This window comes from Talpa occidentalis, unplaced genomic scaffold (genome assembly GCF_014898055.3).
Source record: "Talpa occidentalis isolate TD23 unplaced genomic scaffold, MPIMG_talOcc4v2.1, whole genome shotgun sequence".
NCBI lineage: Eukaryota > Metazoa > Chordata > Mammalia > Eulipotyphla > Talpidae > Talpa > Talpa occidentalis.
In genome coordinates, this window is record NW_026555331.1 from 77161213 (window position 1) to 77177678 (window position 16466).

Here is a 16466-nt window from a genome sequence, read left to right on the forward strand (position 1 = left end):
TGAGTGCCTTGGTGGTTGGTGTAGTGTGGTAACATACATCCAAAGAGGTGTAAACCTATACCTCTGGATCCTATTCAGAGGTAAACCATGTTGTAAACCATTATTACCTCAATAAAAAAAAAAAAAAAAAAAAAAAAAAGCAAATGCACATTTCTGTATCTGTCTCACTGAGGCAGATAGTAGGTTGCTAAGGACTTTGGAGTCAAAAATTTTTTTATTTGGATTCTGGTTCTGCTACATACTTGCATTACTTTTAGGCATAGTTAAAGTCTGTCAAAGATCAATCTTTCCATTAGTAAAATGGGAAAATTTTACTTACAGAGCTGTTATGAGGATAAAATGGAGCAGCATCTACAAAATGTTTAGAATGAAGGCCTGAAATATCTGTATGTACTCTTTATGTGGTTGCTGGTTTTTTTTTTTTTATTAGTATCATCATTATCACTTTATTTTAATATATCACAAGACAAGGTAAAGACTCTTGCTTGATCTTGACCAGGAGGAGCAGCAATGAGAAAAAGAGAAGAAATGAAGGATGAAGTATAATAGAACATTACAATTATAAACATTACAATTAAAGATAAAAAACATTAAAGATAAAACATTACAATTAAAGATAAAAAATACATTCTATTTTATCTCATATGGCCGACAATCTGGAATAGGTATATATATATATATATGTATACATATATATACATATATATATATATATATATCTTTTTAAAGAAACATAACCAAGGCATAATTTCTTATAATCAGGAAATAAAAGTTAGCATGTTTTAATGAAAAATTTTAAGTGTTCTTTCCTTCAAATATCGTATTGTAGTGAACACAAAACTGAACAAAAAAGTAAGTTAAATCTGGTCATTTATATGTCTTTTGGTGCAAAGCTTGCTAAACTCTGAGTAATAGGAAGGGGGTGATTATACTTAATATCCCCACTTTCTGTTCCAAATGTGCAAGTTGACTCTACAATATTGAGAGTTCTACCAGCTATCCATGAAAAATATGTGTTACACCTGGGACAGAAGGAATGTTCAGTGGTTTTCTGGTTTGGTATATAAATGAGTCTGATGATATCTACAGCTCCTGTGCACCCCCATTTGATGTGAATTAGGTTATCGTTTGTTACCCATTGAGTCTCAGAGAGGAAGCTCTACTGCTCACTACTTGCAATTACTAGGACTCACTGGGGAAGGTGTTTACAAGGCATTAAAGATGGCAAAGGGAAAATTGTAAAGATTTTATAGTCTGGACAGAAAAATTCATCCATAATGATGAAAAAACATAATCAGAATAGATAGTAAATATAGATCTAGCAATATATTTGAGGTTTTAAAATATTGTTTGATGATCAAATTGAAATTTCAGAAAGGAGACAAATGGAGAGAGAGAGAGAGAGAGAGAGAGAGAGAGAGAGAGAGAGTAGTGTACTGACACCATTGAGGACATTTCCGAAAGGGACAGAAAAAAATTAATTCTTCCATTTTTTACAACACTGTCTCTTGGAGCATTTCTTCAAGTCAAATTTGTCTGGTCTAGTTTGAAATGACTAAGTGATGGGGCTTCCAAAATGTTCCCAGTGAGACTATCCCACAGTCTACAAAATTTCACTGTTTCCTCTTATTTAGTTTAATTTTACTCCATTTCAATTCACTTTTTTCAAGGGAGAAAAAAGTAAGTCTATCCTTTAAAGTCATGTCATAGGAAATATTTTGTTTTATTTTCGCTTTAATGATTGGTTTTCTCTGTGGCCATGCCTAGCATTTGTTAGAAGGGATGAAAGACTATAAACAGATTCATTTCTTATTCAAGAGGGCTGCTGTGGTATCGGTCAAATCCTCATGCAGAGCAACTGTGAAAGATGTGTTCAGCTGTATCCATCCTGGGCCTCAGGGCCTGATGCATCTGATGAACATCTTTAGGGCTATTGCTTATCCTCATACTTGGGTCCAAGCTTCACAAATATGAATTCAAAGTTCAAAATGTCCCAATTTACTAACTTCCACATTTCCATTTTCTTTTCTTTTTCTTAGATTTATTTATTTATTTATTGCATAGAAGAACTAGGGTGTAGGCCAGAGGTGTGGGGAGTGGCTTGAGAGGATTCTCCAGAGACCGAGGGAAACTTTATTGACCAAGGAAAACTTGCCCAAGAAGATGACTTGAATTCTACAAAGTGTCTTATCCAGGAAACATCCACAAGATAGGAAAGATGTTTAGGATAAATTTTTAGTTTTTTCCTCATTAAAACAAGCATGTGGGAAAGTATGTCTTGATTTTTTTTTTCAAATAAAGGTTGATTTGCCTACTGAAAAAAAAATAAGCATGTGCGTACAAGGCAAAAAATTTCTAATGATATATAAAATGAAATATATCCTCAAGATGCTTTGACTTGTTTGGGAGTTCTTATATGATTAACATAGACCTCAACTCCAAGACTTTCTGGATGGGCTCAGAAATGTCTGTGATTGGAGGCAAAATTAATTAAAGCCCCGGTGACTTATTTGTATGCTTGCTTAAGATATACCAAAGATGTAAACCTTTTGGACTCCATCTGGGAGAGTATTCACAAACTCTCTTGTTATTTAGCCATTTCCTTACATTTGTTGTCTTCCTTTCTCACCTATTTATACCCAGACAGAACCATCACTGTATGTGGACGAGTCAGCTTGGCTCACATGAGTCACACCATCTCCATCTGCCACTGAGTGGCTACTCCAGCTCAGCGCAGCAAGGTAGCTGAACTTGAAGCAGGTGTGACAGAGCAAGCCAACAGCCAGCAGCCACACCCTGGCTTTGTGATCTCAGTCAAGCTGCCTGACTCTATTTCAGTCTCTTCAACCCTCAAACAGTAGTAATAATAGTATTTACCACATGAGCTGGTAGTATGAGCACTATTTGGTCAATTAATATTGCAAAATGCTTAAGGTAATGCATGTGAACACTATAAATTTAGGACACTATAGTTTAACATTTGTACATAAGATAAACCTTCTATTTATCTGGTACACCTATGTTTTCTGGGTAGAAATTCATTTTCTGGGTAGAAAATGAAGGAATAGATAAATTTGAATCTATGTTGAGCAATGGTATGACAATTGAAACCTTGGTATCTGGGGTATCCAAGTTGAACAACAAAGAGTTTAAAGGCCAGGAATACAACACCTCATTCCTCTCTCAGTGTTGCTCCAGATCACAGTCACCTTCCAACAAGACAGTCCCATGATCGGAGGCAGAGTAGAGCACAAACAGGATCCTAGAGAGCTCCAGCGCAAACCATAATGTGAAGCAAAGGGAGCAAGCCCTGCTTTGTAACTGGGTAAGCAGAAGTGAGTCTTTGGACATTCACAATGACCTGGAATATCAGAGATGAAAGCAAATATTAGCCAAAGTACAGTGTCAATGTCCAGGCCTGGACTCACTAGAGCCACTACAGCACTGTTAAGGAAGAATTTTCCTGTATACAAAAGGATTCTGAATAAAATCTTGCTGATTTTTAGGAAGAGAGCCCTTCTCAAATTTGTTACCTGGCTTCCTTAGTGACATATTTGCTTATGGTAATGACTTTTTCACGGCAGGTATTCAGCATTCTGCTTGTTTCACAAACTTCCTTCACCACATTTTCCAGGCTGGTGCCAAGGGTAAGGCTTCTCCATGCCAGGTTTTCTAAAAAATTAATAAATCTACTGCCATAATCCTTACTGCTTCAACTGACAAATTTAATAAACGACAGGATGCAAAGTCCAGGTTTCCTAATGGGATTGCTGCCCTTTTTTTTTTTTTTTTGTCTTTGACAAGTTTTATAGAATAGCACTTTTGAGACGTGGTCAAGTGCTATAAACCTAATCCTTAGCAATTTCCTCCTCAGCTCAAATAACCTAAATATTTTATAAATGGTAAAGGGTTTCACATGTCAACCATCAACCAACCAACCTTTGTCTATCCCTTCACTCTGTCTCACTTTTCCTTTGGTTGTTTGGGTAATTTTCTTTAAGAAAACATACTTTAGTCAATTTTTCAGGAAAAAAAATGCACATGACACTTTTAATCTGCTTTCTTTGGAAGCTTCTGAAAGTGTCATGCTATACATAAGCAAAGCTATCAACATTTTACAATGACGCTGATGTTGATTGAAAAAATCAGTTTGGATTTAAATGTTTGGATTAAAGAAGAAGACCTTTTCTGTAGATCCCAAAGGCCCCATAAGCACAAAGGGGAAGAGTTTGAATGTTTTCTTTTTGTTTGTTTAACAACATATTTAAAGTTCAAGCTACCAATATACTTTGAAATTTCACTAGCACTAGGATGTTTTATTTACCAGAATTTTCTTCTTATTTTGATAAAAGCTATGTGAGCAAGCAATGAATTCTAATGTTTTCTTTTACTATTGTTACAATAATTTTCCTATTTTGAATACTTTGATGTTCTGTCTCAGTAACTTGAAAATATCTTTTTCTTTTATCTATACTTATTCATCTATACAGGTCTCAAAGTATTCACAAATAGGCATGTACCCTCTAAAATAATAAAATTTCTATCAATAGGGGCACAGACATTTCTTTGTCATAATTAATTAATATTAGCACAATCACCTACCCAGCAAATTTATCAATTGATTCAGATTTTATGCAAGGGGTTGGGGGTAAAATGTATATATGAGTTATCATGTGAGAAATTCCCTGGGTAGAGGGAAAGATAGAATTTAAAAATGTATTATTATACAGTCTGATAAAAATTAGAAATGTAGATGTAAGAGTTATCTATTTCCCTTTAAATTTCATTAATACTTCATATTAAATGTGTTTAATTTATTTTAATTGAAAAAATTTTCATGTGGTAATGAAAATTAGAACAGTCTGCTTGCTTGATATTTTTAATGTTTATGATTTTATATTTGAAATATATTCAGTTTTATCAACTTGTGATTTGTATTTTACAAATTCTAAATACCTGTAAAATTAAAAAAAACAGTATTTTTTTTAGAAATATATATATTTTTAAGATTTATTTATTTATTTATACAAGCACTGGGTACAGTCAGAAGGGCGGGAGGGTGAGAGAATTCACCAGAGCCAGAGCAGGGAACAGAACAGACAGGCTGACGAAATTCACTGCTGAAAGGAGCAGCAGGTGCGGCAGGAGAGGTCTGCACGCCATGTGGGACCCTCACCCGGTGGCCGGGGATTGAACCGGCGCTGCAGAGGCTGCGGGCAGCTTTGCAACCCAGCGCTCAATTGCTGCGCCACCACGGAGGACATAAAAAACAGTATTTAAAAAAAATAAAGTTGTAAGGCAGCTTAGCAGCCTGGAGTATCTGTGCATGGCTAGGGAATCCATCCCAATTGCTGATCCTGGGGTTTCGAAGGAGGGATTAGAGCTGTCCTGGTGGATAGCGCAGGGATGACACTTCAGGCAGAGGAAATAACATGAGACCATGCACTGCTTCATGTCATGTACAAATAAGTCTGAGCAGCTAATATATTAGACATGAGTTCGGGAGTGTGGCAAGACAGGTGGGGAAAGCTGATGGGGTTCAAAGTTATGGATTACAGACCATGGGATCTGAATTTGCACTTGCATGTAAAGGGCATATAGAGTGTGAATCTATTATTGAGAGGCTTACAGCATCCATTCAAAACAAAGCAGACCCTGGGCATCCCTTTGGGGATCCATGCTTTTCATCACATAATTCTGAAGCTGGACAACAATGAACTGGACTGAGAATCAAATATTGAATATGACCCAAAAGTTGAATATAAAACAGCCCACTGACTTATAAGGTAGGCAGGATGGGGAATTTAGGAACAGAGAAGACAGGATGCATTTGAAAGGTATATATGACTTGAAAGTGAGAGTTCTTTGGCCGTATGGATGTAGGGGTTGAGGGAGAAGCAGCAACATAAAATGACTGCAAAGTTTCCAGCTTGCGTAACTATGGGACCAATAATTCAAAGTGTAAATAGAAGAGGAAGAAGAGTTTCAGAAGATGGAACACTCTAAGAGTCAGAGAACTCTTGAGTAAGGAAACTGAAATAATTGAACTGCGCACTGTGATGAGAGTAGTCATATTTTCCAAATAATAGGTTGCTTCATAGGGACCTGCGCATGTGTACTTTTTGTGAGAAAAAAAAGGGCAGGTATTTCAGTTTTGTTTATTACTCTAACTATGCAGTATTGTGTACTTTAACTTAAATAGTGACTTCAAAGTTCAGGATTTTTAGTCAAATACTTTTATAATTAAATAATTAATTCATATTGTGCTATTTCAGAAAAACTAACGTAAAATACATGGAATTAAGTTGCACCTCACCTATTGTCCTCTCGACCCTATTAGACATCTGAAAAGCTACCACAAGACTAAAATGGCCCCCTTAGAATACTCTGTTGGCTATAAATTGAGGAAACTTGGTCATAGCCACTTAAAGATGTTTTTTCTCAGAAATGGAATGATTCAGTTACAACATTATTCATAGCCCACTTAACTCTGGGTCTGCCCTACCATTTTCTTTGGCTATTCACCTTCCTGTTGCCCTTGGCTCATCCTCAAAAATCAGCCGCAAGCTCATCTAGTGCTGGTCTCCACTCACTGTCATTGTCTTTTTCCAGTATCTGCCTCATGTCCACACCACTGGGGTACAAGTGGCTCCACACTGTCACTGGTTTAGAATCATTACATGAAGTCAAAACCTTTCTCAAAAGTGTCAAAGATGTAAAAAAGATATATAACCTGTAGCCACATTGTAAAAGGCAACATAGCTTAGTGATTAACACCAGCTCTATGGTGTCAGAGGCAAAAAAATTAGGTTCCAGTCCCAATCTGCCATTTATAAAGTAAGATCATGAGCAAGTTCATTTGCTAAGACCTATTTATAAAATGGAATGATGACAGAAGCTAGCCCATGCTTTTAAGACACAAACATAAGAATATGATAATATAGATACTGTGCATAGCCTGGAACCCAAAGAAGAATAAAAGTTCAATATTTTTTCTTTACTTCCTCTTTGGTTTTCTCATTGTTATGAATGCATCACAATAATTCTTGTTTGTGCAAATTCTACTAAGATTCCAACTTAGAAACCACCTTTTCAGAAATATTTAGCTCACTCCTTGGCCTTTAAATGTTTCTCAACTGCTTTGAATACCTTTGTGTAGATCTGCTTGCTTTCACAGATTGATAACTGGAATTCCAAACCCAATGATCATCTTCATTGTCTATCTCAACATTATAGATGTCATTAACTACTTAGTGCACCCAAGACACTTTGTGCTTTATTTTCCCCTGAAAAGTACTTGTTGTTTACAAATAGAGAAAAAGAAAGTCTTTAAAGGAAAGAACTTTGAGCTCTAAGATCCAAAGAACTTCTTATAAATGAGTGTTAAAAAGAAAAGAAACATTTAAAAATACCTTGATAGAAACACTTTCATTTATAGTATTTCAAGTAAAAGATTACATATTCAAAATGTTCCTATTAATTTTCATATGCTGCACTCACTCAGCATGTTTGACTATTTCACTTCATAATGTTTTGGCACAAAAATGTAAATAGCATTGCGCTTCACCTTCTCCAGTTCCCACAGTCCATTTTGTGGGTATTAGGGGGAAGAATATACTAATAGTCAGAAACTGTGCACATTCAGCTGGCTGAAATCCATAAGTAGTTTTTAAAAATGTTTTCTATCTTAACTTGCTCTTGGGAGTTTGTTCGTTGCCAACCTAACAAACTATGATTTTTCAAGAGAGCATAAACCCTCTTAAAAATTAGACAAAATTATTGTATCTCCACACTGATTGAATTGAAGTCATATGAAAACTTCTATTTTCTACTTTATATCAAGAACTGGAATGCCTGCTTTTCTACATGAGATTTTATTTTCCTTGAAGAACTCCTAGGTTTATCGTTATTTAGTTATTTGGGAGAGAGACCAACTTTCCTTTCATTTAGTGAAATAAGATTGGTTTCAAATGCAGTTCAATTTGAGGATGGGGTACTACTGCAAATAGTTTCAGAAGCAGCTCTTTACAAAATGTTTCATTGTGATAATAAAGAGAAAGGAAGAGTGAGAACTGAGTTCTTCTCTTGGCTCTGCTCCTATCTACCTCTCTTTTGTCTGGCTTTTTATTGTTTGTTTGGGGCTTTTTCTAAGATTTTATTTTTTTTTTAAATTTATACGTATGGAGTTATTGGTGATTTATGTTACAGTACATGTGTTAGGGCAATGGGCTTACGCCTCTACAAATATATGTTAATCACCACACCCTCCACCAAAGGGCCAACAATCCTCCATTAAACATCCCTTCCCCTTTTGCCCACATCCCATCACATCCCCCTTCTGGTGGCCTTAGCCATACCTCAAGTGTACCTCAGGGAAGCGCATCAGCCCTAGGAGTCATCTCAGTCTACAGGATACACATTTATACATCACACGCTTTCCTCAGTAAGAAATACATAATTTTATTTAACTCAATGTTTCCCACACTTTTTTGGCCATGCAACTACAAATTAGTGTACTATGGAACTCACTTTGAAATCCATCCATACACATTACTCATGAGCAAAAAACAACTGAGGATTTTGTAAGATATCAATATTAAGATTCCTATAAACTTTTATAATGCTTGATTATTCAATATAACTGTGACATGAAATGAGAATTAGGGAATGAAAATATGCTAGTTAATAATTTTTTAAAAAGAACATGGAACTTCTGTTGATGTAAATATAGCGGAATAGCTCTCATGAAAAACCCCTTTGATCCAAGATATTTAAAAATGTTAAATAAATCATACACCAATATACAATTTATATTATATATTTCATATATTTACATATAATATATACTGTATATGTGTTTTAAAATATTTTAGTGTATGAATGAATTAACAAGAAAGTAAAAGAAATCCTGGGAAGTGGTGAGGGTGGGAGGACACAACAGTAAAAATAATAAAAACTAAAATTATAAAGTTTAAAGCTGCCTTAAAAGCATCTACCAATGTTACAACTGTGACATAAATGCCCACAAGCCAGCCCTCATCCAGGTTTGCAGGTAGATTCATACCTTTCTGAGAGTCACTATGAGGAGAAGTGAAGTTTAAAGAGTGACTGGGGGGCCTCCCTGGTGGCGCAAGGGGTTAAGACACAACCTATGAAGCTAACCGCAGCCTCTGCAGCACGAGTTCGATCCCCAGCCAGCCAGGGAGCAACCCACATGGCACAGCAGACCTCTCCTGACTCGCCCGCTGCTTCCCTCAGCAGTATACTTCGGACAGTCTGCCTGTTCTGTTCCCCACTCTGTCTCTGGTGAATACTCTCAACCCCCACACCTCTTGCCTGTACCCCAGCTCTTGTATGCATAAATAAATAAATCTTAAAAAAAAATAAAGAGTCACTGAGTTTAATATGCCACAGGTGTCTGTCTATCAGAAAGCCAGCACAAAGGAATGTGCTTGCAATCTGAGTTTCAAAATATTCTGACAGATACATTTCCAATGTACATAACATATAAAACACTCCTGGAAAGCAGTCACCATGAACCAGAGAGCAAAACAAAGTATCAGATATTCAAATATTTCAGATATTAGATTATGAGATCCAAAATATAATTTTGGGGGCTTCCCTGGTGGCACAAGGGGTTAAGCACAGTACTATGAAGCTATCTGCAGCCTCTGCAGCATGAGATCGATCCCCAGCTGGCCAGGGTGCTACCCACATGGCGCAACAGACCTCTCCTGGCTCGCCTGCTGCTCCCCTCAGCAGTGTGTTTTAGTCAGTCTGCCTGTTCTGTTCCCTACTCTGTCTCTGGTGAATCCTCCCACCCACCCCTGGCACCTCTGGCCTGTACCCCAGTTCTTGTATGCATAAATAAAAAAATAAAATCTTTAAAAAAACAAAATATAAATTTGTTTAAAGAAAAAGAGTGAATATTAAAAGAAATAAAAAGAGTGAATATTAAAAGAAATAACAAAAGTGTATAAGAATAATCAGAAATATTTGAAAACGAGCTTCCAGAAATGAAAAAAAAATCATTAAATTTAAAACAGTGCAATTATTAAACATTAGACATAGCTAAAGACACATTTAGTCAATTACAAAGCAGAACTGAAGGTAAAAGTTATTACAGATAAGGTGAAACAATAAAAACACATTTAATTGCAATTCCAGGAGAAAACAGAATCAACATTTGGAGAATTTTCCAGAATTAATGGAAGATATGACTTCTCAGATTCAGGAAGCCTAAAAAATTTCAAGTTAGGCAATAAAACATTAAAAATCCATACCCTAATACTCTTAAATTGAGCAATAGAGAAAGAGAAAATATTATCTACAGAGGAATACAATCAGACAGCTCAAGGCATATGTATGGGATGTTGCTAGTCAGTGCAAATGGTCTCATGACTGCTCTATAATTGCAAAAAATATAGAGAGTAAGAAACTGATCAATTAAATAACTAACTGGGAGAGGATGTCATTAATGTTAAGGGTCGAGACACCCTAATCATTTCTGAACTGGCCTCTAGGGACAGGAGTACTGGGCTTACCAAGAGTCACTATCTCTTCCCATTTTTCTTGTCATTCCCCTCTCTTCTCGCACACTTCTAAAAACTCAGAAATATGTATCATGATTGCTCAACCAGAAATTCCATTTACGGTCAGATCTGTCAGTATAATTGGACAAATATAGCTACTCACTGAAACTAATTACAGTTTTTAAAATGGACCATACTTATTGGTATTTGGTGGAATGGTTGGTGTGGTAACCTACATCAGAAGAGGTGTGCACCTCACCCCTAAATCATATATACTGTTGGAATAAATGTTGCCTTAATAAAAAAAAAAACAAAACATTTTTTAAAAAAATCATATAAAAGAAGTGAATCTGAAAAGATAGACTCTGAAGCTGTACTTTCCCAGCATAGTTATGCATTGGGACCAGCTAGGGAATGTCATTGCACAGAAATGTTTTAAAAACTGACTACCTGCTCTACTGAAACAAAATTTGAAGCACAATAATTTGTTCTTTAAGAAAGGATAGATCTGGGGCCTCCCAGTGGCAAGAGGTTAATATCTCAGTGCTATCAAGATATCACCAGCCACTGTGGCATGACTTCGATCCCTAGCCAGGGAGCTAACCCACATAGCACAGCAGACCTCTCCTGCCTTGCCCACTGCTCCCCTCAGCAGTGTATTTAAATAAATCTGCCTGTTCTGCTCCCCACTCTGTCTCTGGTGAATCTTCTCACTCCCCACACCTCTGGCCTACAGCCCAGATCTTCTACACACACACACACACACACACACACACACACAAACACATACACACACACACATATAGATGAAATGTATCTTTTTAAGTTAAAATCTGTATCTTTAACTACCAAACAGAAACTCTTTCTTCCATTATAATTACAAAATGTGAGCCCTTGACCAATCAAGTGTGATCAGAGGGAAAGTGTCAAAATGGCTGCTTGTGATCTTCATGTATGTAGAAGTTTTCCCAGGGGGGAAAAAAAAAAAGGGCAAACCAATGAAAGAGTGAAATAAGCACAAGTACACAAGGCCAAATGTTGCCATATTCATAGTATTCTTGATAATTTCCAAAGAGAGTATCTGTCAGAAACAAACCAATTCATTTTAAGAACATGTTTTTAAGAGCAGGGTGGCAACCCAGGTAAGATCTTAAATATTTTTTTGGATTGTTTTAGCAGTAAGAATTTGGACCAAGGTAAGAAAAAACATAAATTCAGGAATAAAATTTCCATTTTCCATTCCTCCTGCTTTTACTAAACATTGGCTTTGACTGCAAAAACTTGCCAAGATCCTACTGTTTGTTTATGTGCAACCTATGGAAACAGCATTAAGAAAATTATTCCTTCAAACTTCCATCTTGCTCTTAAAATTCCTACACACAGCATTGTGGTTATTCTTTCAGGCATACCAAGTTGACCTAGTTAGCAAGTCTTACAAAGCTATGATCGGTAAAGTAAATCCACAGCCTCTGAATTTGTGGAACAAAATACTCACATGAAATGACTGTTTGGGGGAACACAAATGAATTAGAAAGCTGATTAAAGAAAAAGAAGAAGTAAAAATATTCTTTGATTTTTAACTATTTTTTGTCTTTAAGCAAACTTATTTACATTTTATAGACAGTAAAGAAATACAAAGATAGAGCTTATAGTGGTGATTTGAATGAGATAAATTTATTTATACTAATTTTAATCTAGTTGTCTTGCCTTTATCATGACAACTTCTATTCTCTTAACTGAAAGTCAAAAAATATATTTTATGTAAATAGAAAATGCATTTTCTGTCAAATGTAATTAATGTCTGATAAATGAAGTTTATGAATTTTGTAAAAGAAAAGATTATTTTTGGTTTCTGAGTGATCTTTCCAAAATAGCTTTCTCTGCTCTTATGACATCTGTTAGCTCCTCCATATCCTGGAAGCATTAAGTCAATTATTCTTTCAGCTGGAAGCAAATAAGAACAAATCTCAGCCACCTCATTTTATAAATCCTTTCAATCATTTGTAATATTCTCTGACTAGTAAATGAAAGGACTGCATCAAAAAAGCAATTTAGCTCATTGCTTACAGATGGAAATAATGAACATGGGTTATTGTCTAAGGACAGAATACAAGATTATATCGGAAACAGATCACACTCAAATATTTATTCATCATTTGATAAGTTATAGAGTGCTTCTAAAAATCACCAGTGATACCTCAGATTTCAATTTTTCTAAGGTAAAGAAAGTGCTCAGAGTTGAAATGATTATTTGAACATAAGGCTGCATCCAGTGACATAACATTCTTGAATTATTTCACTATTGCACTGAAAATAATGTTATTTGTCTGAAAATGATTTCTATTGCCCATGCTGTTACCCATTATTCATGGGAATAATTCTTTAAATCTGTATTAGGCCTTCAGATAAAATATATTTTAATAAAACTCTCTTCTTTGTGTATTGGCTCACAACTACGTATTTGGTTTTTCATATTACTATATTACTATATGAAAATATTACTAGTAATATTTCATATTACTATATGAAAATTGCAATACAGCAGTGGAAACTCATTGATGGGTAAATTACTACGGGTAACACAATTTTTCTTCCTCATATATATATATACAGATAAATCTTACATCAAAGGTAATCTTTGGGATCAGCCACTCTGTCTTTAGATTTTACTTCCAGCATTTACTAGTGAAGAAAGGGAACTTGAATGCATTTTCCTAATCTTTCAGAATCTCTTCCCTGATTCTCTATTTCTTCGAGTTCTTGAAGAAGTAAGTGATCTAACTCAAGAAAATTCAGATGGATCAAGGTGACCAAACTGTGTCACCAGGCCCCTAAGTTCTGGCATGTCTTCTTTCCTATCTCTTAGCTCACGACAAGCAGACCCCCATGAAGTGGTGGCAAATACAATAAAAGGCTTGTGTTTAAAGTCTAGAAGTTGAACAAATCCAACTAAAACAGGCAACTTTCCCAATAATTTCTACAGGAACTCCAGAATTTTCTTTGAATATCTTGATCTGATATCAAGGTAGATATCTTCTGACTATCTACCTTCATATTCTCTAAATATCTACCTTGAACTAAACTCTTTGACCAGGAGAATGCAATAGATGAATGTTTCCTCATTGACCAAGGAAGGAGTAGCAGCCCTATCTGAGCCATCCAAGGGGAAAAAGAATATAAGAGAGTCAAATGGAAAATAAAACTTGATACAGAATTTGAGAAATGTCTGAATTTTAAAGTCATGTCTCAACCCACACAGAGCTATCTCAAGAGAATGGAAACTTCATAAGTTCAATATATTATGTCATTTTTATTTGGTCCTCTGCTATATGTTCTAGTTCAAAGCTGAGGTTTTCTACTTTTCCCCTTGTTTCAAGTATATTTATAGTGGCTTGTTAAGGCACTTTTAAAATGGCTACTTTGGGCCTCCCCGGTGGCACAGCGGTTGTGCGCTGGATTGCGAAGCTGCCCACAGTCTCTGCAGTGCCCATTCGATCCCCGGCCACCAGTGAGGGCCCCACATGGTGCAGCAGACCTCTCCTGTGGCACCCGCTGCTCCCCTCAGCAGTGTATTTCGTCAGTCTGCCTGTTCTGTTCTCTGCTCTGGCTCTGGTGAATTCTCTCACCCTCCCACACCTCTGACTGTACCCAGTGCTTGTATAAATAAATAAATAAATCTTTAAATATATATAAATAAACTGGCTACTTTAAAATCTTCATCAGATAACTCCAATACCTGTGCATTCTCACTGTTGGCAACTGATGTTTATCTATTCTACTCTTGAGATTTTGCTGGTTCTTGGTATGAAGATTGATTTTCAATTGTATCTAAGATATCTTGAAACTCTGGTTCTTATTTACATGTTTTAGTAGGTCTCCTCTGAGAATATGCTGGCAGGGGAAAGTTTGCTGTAAGGTGATGGTAGAAGCCAGGATTTCCCAGTGTGTTTCCATTGGCACCCTGCAGTGGTGTTGGAAGTGGTGATGGTGATGGGGGCTCCACAACACTGCTGGGCAGGGTGGACATTGAGATTTTCCACCAGATATCTGCTGATATCACCCTAACTCACAAGGAGAGAATTGGCTGATTATTCCTACAAATGGGGCTTCCACTGACATGACAGGTCAAGTATGTAACTTGCCATTACTGCAAGATGATGCACACCATCCTCTGCTTATCCTCTGCCATCCTTGGCATCCTCTGACACCACTACAGTATGGATAGGGAGGAGTGTTTTGTTACTGTTCAGTAAGGATAGAAGTTCTTTCTTCACACAAGTCTTCACTTTCACCATGGGATGGCGCTCATTACTGGCAGATAGATATGGCCTCTTTACCTGGTCACTTCTGACCACATCTTACTGTGGGTATCTATTAGGAGGAAGGCTCTCATTTCAGCTTGGCTACAACAAAAGTCCAACATTCCTTCTCTGTCTTTGCTGACAGGTGGGAGTACAGCTTATTTCTGTGGTGTTTGACTAGAGAGGTTATTGACTTAAAGTCTTTCTTTCTAGTCTGCATCTTAGTCAGTTGCAGAGAGAACAGGCATTTCTTGGGACAACAGACATTTGTTATTATTTTGGTGTAGAACTTCTTGATTTCTAGCTTCTCCAAAACCCAGTTTGGGATATATGTGGCAGAAATGAACTCCAGTTAATTCACTGCCGTGCCAATCTTTGGGTCCCAACATCCCGAGCTGGTACATCTTCTTCTTCCCAAATTTCAGAGTCCCATATTTATCTTCTACTATCCAATTTTCCCTTGTCCAGCTCCCTTAAATCTCCCTAAATGTAAACCCAGAAAAACTGGTGCATCATCTATGGAAGACAGTATGGTAATTCCTAAAAAGAAAATGAAAATACCATATAATCCAGCAATACCACTTCTAGGTATTTACCCAAAGAATATGAAAACACTAATACAAAAAGATTTATGCACTCCTATGTTCAAAGCACTATTATTTACTATAGTTAAGCCTTGGAAGCAACCTGAATGTCTACTGACAGATGACCGGATAAAGAAATTGTGGAATATATGTTCGGTGGCATACTACTCAGCTATTAAAATTCATGAAATAATGCCTTTTGGGAAAAAAAATGGTTGGATGTAGGAGGTTGTTATGTTAAGTGAAATAAGTCAGAAAGTAAAAGTTACCAGATGGTTTTATTCATTTGTGGAATATAAGTAACTAAATTAAAAAAAAAAACTAGAAAAAACAACAAAAATAATTCTTAGACTCTTTGAAAATATATTGATTGCCAGAGAGTATCGGGAGGTAGACAGCAGAAGATCGGGGAGAGAAAGTGACTGAGTAAGGGCACTGGAGCTTTGGTGGAGAGCAGGAGAAGTATGTGCAAATGAGGAGTTGTGACACTGTCCCAAAATTGTATAGTTGTGGAAACAACTTGTAAATCAATAAAATTTTAACAAATAATTAATAAATATGTTAATTTAAAATGTTTTTTTTAATTAAAAATGGTACTATTTTAAGTGTGGGAAGTGAAGGAGTTCACAGGTCTCACTGCATTTTGTTTCCTTTCTCTTTGGGGTTTTGTCTCTGAAGATATAGCTTCACTGGTTGCTCCTTAGTGCTTTCAAACTGATTTAAAAATGTATCCAATTTTTCTTATTGTTCTTGTCAGGAGGTTGGTATGCCACAAGCTAGTGTTTTATAACCAGAAATGGTAATTTCAGATATTACTTAAGGATTTTTATACACTATTGTACCTGACATATGCTTCTTTTGTGCTTGCTCTGGGCTTGTGTATTAATTCTGACAATGAAGACCACCATCAGGACAGTTTCATTTGTAAAGTTTAATGGAAAATGAATCAAATGCTTACTAATGAATTATTAGATATTTCCCATGGCTGATATGCATCTTTTATGCACTGGTACATCTATATTGGTTATTGACATATAGATACATAAATC

General features: G+C 36.1%; 1 protein-coding gene across 4 annotated transcripts in view; it reads right to left on the reverse strand.

Moving 5' to 3' along the window:
* Positions 1 to 16466, reverse strand: part of SUGCT (succinyl-CoA:glutarate-CoA transferase) — a 793244-nt gene that overhangs the window by 53215 nt on the left and 723563 nt on the right. For 2 of the 4 annotated variants that reach the window (XM_054692297.1, XM_054692307.1), the window contains one exon: positions 3126 to 3361. The exons of the other annotated variants lie outside the window; for them this stretch is intronic. In XM_054692297.1, coding sequence (XP_054548272.1) covers positions 3150 to 3361 — 212 coding nt within the window. In that variant the 3' untranslated portion in view covers positions 3126 to 3149. Of the gene's footprint in view, positions 1 to 3125; positions 3362 to 16466 lie in introns of those variants that run through there. 4 annotated transcript variants of the gene reach the window in all.